This window comes from Entelurus aequoreus, linkage group LG19 (genome assembly GCF_033978785.1).
Source record: "Entelurus aequoreus isolate RoL-2023_Sb linkage group LG19, RoL_Eaeq_v1.1, whole genome shotgun sequence".
In the NCBI taxonomy this organism is placed as follows: Eukaryota; Metazoa; Chordata; class Actinopteri; order Syngnathiformes; family Syngnathidae; genus Entelurus; species Entelurus aequoreus.
In genome coordinates this window covers 36,688,903-36,699,296 of record NC_084749.1, presented here as the reverse complement: position 1 = coordinate 36,699,296, position 10,394 = coordinate 36,688,903, and the positions used below count along the sequence as shown (strand labels likewise).

The following is a 10,394-nucleotide window of genomic DNA, read 5'->3' as shown; positions in this document are numbered from 1 at the left end:
ATGCTTGAAGTTATTTTCTTTGTGGTCATTTTGCATTCTCTTACTTTGGATATTAACACAAATCAGTATTGTCGTCACTCAAAGAAGCAGGCAAATATTAGATTTGATTAGAACATATCAAAACACCAAAAATAAGTTGATGCATCTTTTTAAATTATTATTTAACATGTCCTGTCCAGCCACTCAGGCAAATTATATTGTTGATGTAGATGCCCATATCTGCTGTACAAATTGGCTTTACAAATGAGAAGTGTTGGGATATTTCTCTTGTTGCCCCATTTGTATTTGACTTCATTAAATGGATATATATTAGTGTTTGGCGTTAATGGACCCAGAGGGGATAGAAAGGGGGGAAAAAGAAAGAGGAAGAAATTGCAGGGACAAGAGAGTGATAAGACAGAAAATAAAAACAACAGCAGAACTACATCAGCAAATACGATATACAGTATACAAATATGATACCGCAAATTAATGAATTATTTTAAATTATAGGAATTATTTTCAACAAACGTCTTTGTGCATACAGTGCAATATTTTCATGGATACTGTGAGATATTGTAAATATTGAACAGCGCGCCTAACTGGAAAAAGGCAAACGTCACACCTTGTGTAAATGAAACAAAAGCCTATTCAGAATCAGAAATACTTTAATAATCCCTGAGGGGAAATTAAGATGTTCAGCACAATCCCATTCAAGAGCAGACAAACATTACAGGGAGACAGAACAGGATCGCTGACGGGTCTGCCAACTTCCGGCGCCACTTACAAAAAAGGTGAGAAACAGGTGAACGCTCGGGAGGAGGCCACTGGAGAGGGGGTCCAGACTGAGGCCAAGGAAGAACAAAAAACCTCATAACCATAGCATGCATAACCATGTGTGAAGAGGAAAACATCAAAGAACACAAAATACATTAAAGACATTAAAAGAGCACAGCTGATGCAACCATTTCTACATACAGCTTCAAAGTAAAACAACAAAAAACATATACACTGTGGTGTATATGCCAAATGTATGTTAATGAAAACTATTCAACAAAACATAAAAATTGTCCAACTAATTATAGGTATAAAAAAATAAGTGTATGTCAACTTCCAGCCTCAAGTTCAAAGCATCTTCAGTGGCAGTTGGATTATGTCATCAAAGAGCTTTTAGACAATATGCATCTCCCATGGAATGCAAGCAAAGATCACTTGGGACCCAGACAGAGCAGAAGGATCATTTCACCAGCATCACAACTTCTACAATGGATGTTTTATCCACCATCAGGTAGGCAAAGTTGTATCTATTGTGAAGGGAATAAGCGGTAGGAAATGGATGGATGGAACATGACTTTTGTTGACTGAAAACTCGCTGCAATAGGAATGTGTCAAATTGATGGAAAACTTTTTAAAATGCAATGTATTATACTAGCTTCACCAGATTGATTGATAAAGGGGTACCTCTACACTTTAAAAATATAAGACGTTATTAACATCTGTAGAGTTCATAACATTCCGGAACATTCTAGGATGCGACAAAAAAACGTTTTATGTTTGTTTGACATGGTGGCGCTATCAACATATCGGACACAAAAAATGTGGGCTTAACATTGTTGTTATCGCCAAGTTAGGAAGGTTAAAAAGAGTACAAATATCTTATTTTTACACCAATTTGGAAGGCAGGTGTAACAGCTAATATAATATAGTGGCATTGTGCCCCATTTGTATTTGACTTCATTAAATGGATATATATTAGTGTTTGGCGTTAATGGACCCAGAGGGAATAGAAAGGGGTAAAAAAGAAAGAGGAAGAAATTGCAGGGACAAGAGAGTGATAAGACAGAAAATAAAAACAACAGCAGAACTACATCAGCAAATACGATATACAGTATACAAATATGATACCACAAATTATAAAGAGCAAATTAATGAATTATTTTAAATTATAGGAATTATTTTCAACAAACGTCTTTGTGCATACAGTGCAATATTTTCATGGATACTGTGAGATATTGTAAATATTGAACAGCGCGCCTAACTGGAAAAAGGCAAACGTCACACCTTGTGTAAATGAAACAAAAGCCTATTCAGAATCAGAAATACTTTAATAATCCCTGAGGGGAAATTAAGATGTTCAGCACAATCCCATTCAAGAGCAGACAAACATTACAGGGAGACAGAACAGGATCGCTGACGGGTCTGCCAACTTCGCCACTTACAAAAAAGGTGAGAAACAGGTGAACGCGCGGGAGGAGGCCACTGGAGAGGGGGTCCAGACTGAGGCCAAGGAAGAAGAAAAAACCTCATAACCATAGCATGCATAAGCATGTGTGTAAGAGGAAAACATCAAAGAACACAAAGGACATTAAAAGAGCACAGCGGATGCAACCATTTCTACATACAGCTCCAAAGTAAAACAACAAAAAACATATACACTGTGGTGTATATGCCAAATGTATGTTAATGAAAACTATTCAACAAAACATAAAAATTGTCCAACTAATTATAGGTGTAAAAAATAAGTGTATGTCAACTTCCGGCCTCAAGTTCAAAGCATCTTCAGTGGCAGTTGGATTATGTCATCAAAGAGCTTTTAGACAATATGCATCTCCCATGGAATGCAAGCAAAGATCACTTGGGACCCAGACAGAGCAGAAGGATCATTTCACCAGCATCACAACTTCTACAATGGATGTTTTATCCACCATCAGGTAGGCAAAGTTGTATCTATTGTGAAGGGAATAAGCGGTAGGAAATGGATGGATGGAACATGACTTTTGTTGACTGAAAACTCGCTGCAATAGGAATGTGTCAAATTGATGGAAAACTTTTTAAAATGCAATGTATTATACTAGCTTCACCAGATTGATTGATAAAGGGGTACCTCTACACTTTAAAAATATAAGACGTTAACATCTGTAGAGTTCATAACATTCCGGAACATTCTAGGATGCGACAAAAAAACGTTTTATGTTTGTTTGACATGGTGGCGCTATCAACATATCGGACACAAAAAATGTGGGCTTAACATTGTTGTTATCGCCAAGTTAGGAAGGTTAAAAAGAGTACAAATATCTTATTTTTACACCAATTTGGAAGGCAGGTGTAACAGCTAATATAATATAGTGGCATTGTGCCCCATTTGTATTTGACTTCATTAAATGGATATATATTAGTGTTTGGCGTTAATGGACCCAGAGGGGATAGAAAGGGGGGAAAAAGAAAGAGGAAGAAATTGCAGGGACAAGAGAGTGATAAGACAGAAAATAAAAACAACAGCAGAACTACATCAGCAAATACGATATACAGTATACAAATATGATACCACAAATTATAAAGAGCAAATTAATGAATTATTTTAAATTATAGGAATTATTTTCAACAAACGTCTTTGTGCATACAGTGCAATATTTTCATGGATACTGTGAGATATTGTAAATATTGAACAGCGCGCCTAACTGGAAAAAGGCAAACGTCACACCTTGTGTAAATGAAACAAAAGCCTATTCAGAATCAGAAATACTTTAATAATCCCTGAGGGGAAATTAAGATGTTCAGCACAATCCCATTCAAGAGCAGACAAACATTACAGGGAGACAGAACAGGATCGCTGACGGGTCTGCCAACTTCGCCACTTACAAAAAAGGTGAGAAACAGGTGAACGCTCGGGAGGAGGCCACTGGAGAGGGGGTCCAGACTGAGGCCAAGGAAGAAGAAAAAACCTCATAACCATAGCATGCATAAGCATGTGTGTAAGAGGAAAACATCAAAGAACACAAAGGACATTAAAAGAGCACAGCTGATGCAACCATTTCTACATACAGCTCCAAAGTAAAACAACAAAAAACATATACACTGTGGTGTATATGCCAAATGTATGTTAATGAATACTATTCAACAAAACATAAAAATTGTCCAACTAATTATAGGTGTAAAAAATAAGTGTATGTCAACTTCCGGCCTCAAGTTCAAAGCATCTTCAGTGGCAGTTGGATTATGTCATCAAAGAGCTTTTAGACAATATGCATCTCCCATGGAATGCAAGCAAAGATCACTTGGGACCCAGACAGAGCAGAAGGATCATTTCACCAGCATCACAACTTCTACAATGGATGTTTTATCCACCATCAGGTAGGCAAAGTTGTATCTATTGTGAAGGGAATAAGTGGTAGGAAATGGATGGATGGAACATGACTTTTGTTGACTGAAAACTCGCTGCAATAGGAATGTGTCAAATTGATGGAAAACTTTTTAAAATGCAATGTATTATACTAGCTTCACCAGATTGATTGATAAAGGGGTACCTCTACACTTTAAAAATATAAGACGTTATTAACATCTGTAGAGTTCATAACATTCCGGAACATTCTAGGATGCGACAAAAAAAAACGTTTTATGTTTGTTTGACATGGTGGCGCTATCAACATATCGGACACAAAAAATGTGGGCTTAACATTGTTGTTATCGCCAAGTTAGGAAGGTTAAAAAGAGTACAAATATCTTATTTTTACACCAATTTGGAAGGCAGGTGTAACAGCTAATATAATATAGTGGCATTGTGCTAGCTAGCAGCAGCTGCTTCAACTCGAGTCTGTTTTTGAACTTTTTTTGTCATAAAGTAGCAAGTCTCACAATATTAAGCATCTAGAAAACTAAATTCACCATTCTATACCAGACTAGCAAGCAGTAAAAGATGAAAGACATAACCTGTGAGAGTTGGTAAGGAGGGAGGTGGAGCTCTGGGCGTCTTGAACATGACAAGGAAATACGCCATCTTGTGGGGCTTTTTGATACTTCGACGCACCAGTTTTTTTGGGTACAATTCGTATCAAAAGCCAAAAGTAAAAATGCCGTAAATTACAGTATGCAAATAAAAATACCACATATAATAAACCTAATAACGCAGTTTTACTTTCCAATAAACTAACAACACTGTTCGGGAGAAAGGCTGCCTCTGGGGGAACAGCGACCCCACCTGGTTGTAAAGAGACAATGCACAACATTAGCCGCAGTGCAGGGTCAAAATATCATACATAATGGGATTTGTTTTATTATCATCAAACAAATACAATATTTTAATTACTAATATATAACTATTTGTATTATTATTCACCCAAACCCGATTATTTGTTTATTTATGGAAATATCTTGGGAAAACAGAGTGCTGCAATCATTATGCTGCCCTTCTTATATCCCATGAAAGACTATGTCACCAAGTATCTTCTCATGTTGTTTCCTACAGACTTGTGTACAGTAATGATGTTGCTGAGATGCTTGAGCAAATTCTGCCGATGTTGCCATCCTCTTTTTCTGTGGAAGAGGCAAACCTGTACCAAGAGGAGGTAAGTGGTGTGCTCACAACTTATTTTGACTGCTCTCTTCGCTCTCGGTACAGCACAGAAACAACCTTTATTGTCTTCAGTGTTGGGTTAGTTACTGAAAACCAGTAATGAGTTATAGTTACTAGTTACTTCATTTCAAAAGTAACTCAGTTACTAACTCAGTTACACCAAAAAGTAATGCGTTACTTTGAAAAGTAACTATTTAGTTACTTATTTTTTTATTTTATTTTTTAAAAGCTCCCATTAATGCCCTTTAGCCTTCATTTCAGTACTGTTATTGCACTGGAGAATAATACAATGTGTTGATCAACTTGACATGCATTTGCATCACTGAACTCTGCTAAGCAATGTGGTCTACATACAACACACAAAGACAAAGATATGTTTCAAAGGCCAATTTGTTTCTGGCCAGAACAAATTGACAAAACTATTTTAAATAGCTGCAACATAATGGCACTTTAACTTGAACTTGAAGTAGATAGGATCTTTGATCCAAGACACAACTTACATTTAACTAAAATGTTATTTTCTTTGTGCTCGACAAAAAAAAGTATTGAGAATTTCTCCTTGTTAAAAAAATCGACTCTTGGCTTCGCCTTGATGTCTTGTTAGTTGTTATGATAGTAGCGTTTATGTGTATGCGTGTGTGTGGCCCTTTAAGATATGACAGCATGTGGGTGAGGGACGTCAGTGAGTGAGTGGGCGAGAGAAGTGAGGGACCGGCGACAGTGAGTGCTTCCAGGTGCTCTCTCTAGCTTGCTGGATGGCTGCGTCCAATAAAGTCACAAAGTTGCAACAAACCGCCGGCCTCGTCATTCACCCTCAGCTGTAAAGACCACTTCCGGGTAAAGTGAAGGTTGTTAGCCCCGAAGGAACGTCTCCCCTGCGCTCCTCAACTACGGTATGGGAGTCCCCGCCCCCACCCACACAAAGCACGTACGCCTCTTATTTGCCACGGCAGCGCTGCCACAAAACACACTCAGATCTTCAGTTTCTAGCCGATGCTACATAACAAATAACGTAAAATAACGCAGTAACGCATCATGTAGTAACGGTAACTGAGTTACTGAATATAAAAAATAACGCGTTAGATTACTAGTTACCGCCGAAACTAACGGCGTTAGCGTTAGTCCCAACACTGATTGTCTTTGTGTTTGCAGAAGTTGCTTCTGAGGCAGTTTGTGATCATGAAGCAGCTGTTGGAGGTTCCCAGCTATGTTTCCGTGGAGCACATGAAGCAGTGGATCCTGTCTCGAAGGAGCTTCCTGGAAGAGTGAGTACAAGATGGCTGTGGAATAAATCCTGTATGACTTACTCTACAAATTGATAATAAAAAAGTTCATGTTATTTTTACAGGTTCCAGGGATTTGACGTAAAGATGAACCGAAAGATGTTTTGTCTTCTTGAATCGGTAAGTACAGAATACTTGGATGCAACACGTAAAGATGCTAAGCAGTGATTGGTTGACGTGTACAGGCCTGGATCAGTGCAAGGTGCGTCTGTCTAAACAAGATGGAGAAGGAAGTCTGGGAGGATATCCGGGAGGAGGTGCGGCTTTCACAGCTGCTAGGCAAGAGCGTAAGGAAAAGATCTTCTGCACTTGTGGGATGTTCCAGAAACAATTCACTCACTCCTTTGTGTTTTTCTCTCATGAAGGTGACACTGGAAGGTTTCCACATGTTTTTGTTAGTGGTGTGCCCCAAAGCAGAGGAAGAAGTGGAGTGGTTCCTCGGGAAGCTCTTCAACAGGTTGCAGAGCGCATTAAGAAGATCAACCCTCAGCATGACCAAGAGATTAATCCTACTTTCCCAGCTCCATCGCTATACTGACCACCTGGCGAAAGGAGTGGTGGAACGTGCTGTCCGCCTCTTCCTGGATAAGCAGGAGCCTGGTTCAGACGCTGAGACGAGACGACATGAGGTTGCCAGGATGGAGATCGTCAGTATGCTGGCACAGGCACTGTCTTGCTGCACCTGGCTCAGTCCCCACATCGCTGAGGACCATCTCCTCCACCTCTGCACGTTGACGGTCAGGGAAATGATCCAAAGCATGTTTGCAGTCTTTGCGGAGAACTTTGAAAACTTCCTGATGAACTTTGACGAAAGCTTTTTGGCCCCACGGGACAGCATCAAGAAGGCCATCGATGACCTGGTCTCCATCGCCACCTCTGCATCTGTTTCTGAGAACGGTCGTAACATACATGTTTTTACAAATTTACCTCATTCTTTGCTGCACTTTTAATAGAAAGGAAAAAAAAGGTGCTCAGTACAAAGAAAGACGTGTGTTGTTGGCCTAATTTTGTCTTATAATTTATTGCCAATTTCCTTGTCTTGTTCAATGTGTGTATATGTTTAAATGGGCTAACCACCAAGTTGTATTCTTTTAATAGTATGTATATTTTTAGGTATTCAGTTTTTTACAATGTATATTTTTCCTAGATTTAGATATGCTAAATAAAATGAATTGAGATCTGTCAATGGTATTTATTGTTTGATGTTCTTGAGCCAACACTAGGCTTTTTAATAGCAGATGGGGGGTGCGGGGGTCCAAAGGGATTACAATCTAAGGCTGCAGCTAACGATTATTTTTCTATCGATTAATCTATAGATTATTTTTTTCGATTAATCGGTTAATCTATAGATTATTTTTTTCGATTCATCTATAGATTATTTTTCCTTTTACCGATTATTTTTTATTTTATTTTATTTAAAATGAAGATGAAAAAATAAAAGTAGGCCAGTTTTTTCAAAAGGCATGGCTTTTATTTACAAAAAAAAAAAGTATGGCCACTCAGTCAACATTGACAACAACATGACAAAATATTCTGTAACAATGTAAACATTTAAAACTTTTAACATTTAACAAAATTAAAAGTAGCTTATTTGCTTTTTAATGTGCAAATATAAAAGTAAACATCCAGTGCAAATCTTAATATTCTGCAATAGTATAAGCATTTCAAAAGTAAGAGTATTGCTTATTTTGCTTTAAAATGTGCAAAAATAAAGATAAACATCCAATACAAAAAAGTGCAAAACGAAATATTCTGTAACAACAGTGTAAACATTTCAACAAAAGTGAAAGTATTGCTTATTTGCTAAAATGTGCAAAAATAAAGATAAACATCCAATACAAAAAAGTGCCAATCTAAATATTCTGGAGCACTGTAAACATTAAGTATTGCTTTTAAAATGTGCAAAATAAACATCCAGTCCAACACAGTACACAATAACCAATTCTACTCATTCCAGTGAGTGACTAACAGTTGTAATGAAGAAAGGTTAGCATGTCTACTTGCTTTGCTTCTTTTCTTGTTTACGATATTCCCAGCAGCTGAAAATAGGCGCTCAGAAGGGGTCGATGTGGCTGGAACTGAGAGGTAATTAGCCTTCACCTCAAACCAGGACTGCGAGCGAGCTGAGCTGCAGTTTAAGTTTCTAGTAGGTCAACGGGCTCATAGTGATGTTACTAGTAGTTGACTGGGAGGTGTTTATTATCATTTGGGGAGAGTCCGCTGCCTGATACTCACCTGCTAAACACCTATCTGCTCCACGCTGAAGCGCTGACTACATGCGCTATGAATACGCACTGCTGATTGGCTGATAATGCTTCGTGTGTACCAATCAGATGGTTGTGTGGGTGGGACAATGCTGGGTGTGTACCAATCAGATGGTTGTGTGGGTGGGACAATGCTGGGTGTGTACCAATCAGATGGTTGTGTGGGTGGGACAATGCTGGGTGTGTACCAATCAGATGGTTGTGTGGGTGGGACAATGCTGGGTGTGTACCAATCAGATGGTTGTATGGGTGGGACAATGCTGCGTGCTGAGACAGAGGAGCAAAGCAACTTGTTAAGACTTTAGCAGCTAAAGTTAGCTTTAGCTTAGAAACTCGTTCGGTACACCCCCGTACCAAACCGAAAGCCCCGTACCGAAACGGTTCAATACAAAACACATACCGTTACACCCCTAGCAGATACAAATGACACATTCATGTTTTTGTGTAATGATGACAACGTATGCTAACGTGGACGATTGACTAGTTGATGGTTTTCTTTTCAAATGTTCGTTCATAGCCGTTGTGCTGCTATGATAGGCCATTTCCGATCGACAGTGTGCATACAACAACATTATTAGGCTGTGTATTGAAATACTCCCACACTTTTGACGACTTTTGGCGTGCGTTTTTCCCCTCGCTCGCACAGTCTGCTTTGCGCTCCGCCATGACCGTAGTGTGACGTAAATATGCGACGCGCCGACGCACAAAAACGGCGTCGACGTATTTACGTAACCGATGACGTCGACGCGTCGTTTCAGCCCTATTACAATCCTTAAGAAAATTGCAACATAAAGAATGTAAGTCTTCTTGTCCTCCATAGAGGACATTAGAAAATATACCAGTCTTTTCTAGGCCATGATTTAGTGTTGACCACTCCTCTGACCTGGATGGAGATGTTTGCCCAGTCATGTTGTGGTTTGTGCAGCACTTTGAGGCACCTTTGATTAAGGGCGGTATAAATGAACTTGATAATTTTCAGCATCTTAAAAATTTTTTACCAGATGATTTAACACTATTTCACACATAGGGTCTCAAGGATAGTTTATATTTAGATTTAAATATAACCCCAAATATCTGAAATTAAATGTGTAATTTTAAGACAAAACTTTTGTTGCAATTAATTTTTTACATTATGTATTTTCAGTATTTCACACAAGACCGCAACAGAAGAGCACTGCTTTGACACAGGAAATTATCTAATCCACAAGTCGATAAAACAGCCTTTACCAGTTTGGCTTTGGAAGTGCATGTCAGTCGCGCTACATAAGGCTTGCAGGGGCAGGAAAAAAGGAGCATATTCCAGGTTTCAGACAATTGACTTAAATCTGAAACTGGCAATAAACAAAATGCATACCTGAGAGCACACTTTTCAAAAGGTCAAAACGTATGCGTTCATGTAGTCAGTGCACCACTGGTAGGTAGTGAAAGCCTACATATCTGCCAAGGTTTGATACTGGGAATAGCAATGTTTGCATATAACTTTGAAGAGGAACCAATAAACGCCTACCGGACAAGTGC

At 38.7% G+C, this 10,394-nt stretch overlaps 1 protein-coding gene across 3 annotated transcripts; it reads left to right on the top strand.

Annotated features, from left to right (window-relative positions):
* The first annotated feature begins 1,174 nt into the window (after window positions 1-1,174).
* On the top strand, window positions 1,175-7,792 carry LOC133635339 (uncharacterized). 3 transcript variants are annotated; one of them, XM_062028431.1, is made up of 7 exons: window positions 1,175-4,110; window positions 5,222-5,321; window positions 6,482-6,594; window positions 6,678-6,732; window positions 6,798-6,899; window positions 6,978-7,069; window positions 7,134-7,499. In XM_062028431.1, exons 1-7 carry the CDS (start codon window positions 3,857-3,859, stop codon window positions 7,345-7,347), a joined length of 930 nt encoding a protein of 309 aa, XP_061884415.1. In that variant the 5' UTR covers window positions 1,175-3,856; the 3' UTR covers window positions 7,348-7,499. The 3 variants fall into 3 exon arrangements, with proteins under 3 accessions (XP_061884415.1, XP_061884414.1, XP_061884416.1); XM_062028432.1 differs by adding an exon at window positions 5,983-6,222 and having other exon boundaries at window positions 1,186-4,110; window positions 6,978-7,792; XM_062028430.1 differs by having other exon boundaries at window positions 1,185-4,110; window positions 6,978-7,792.
* The last annotated feature ends 2,602 nt before the right edge of the window (window positions 7,793-10,394 follow it).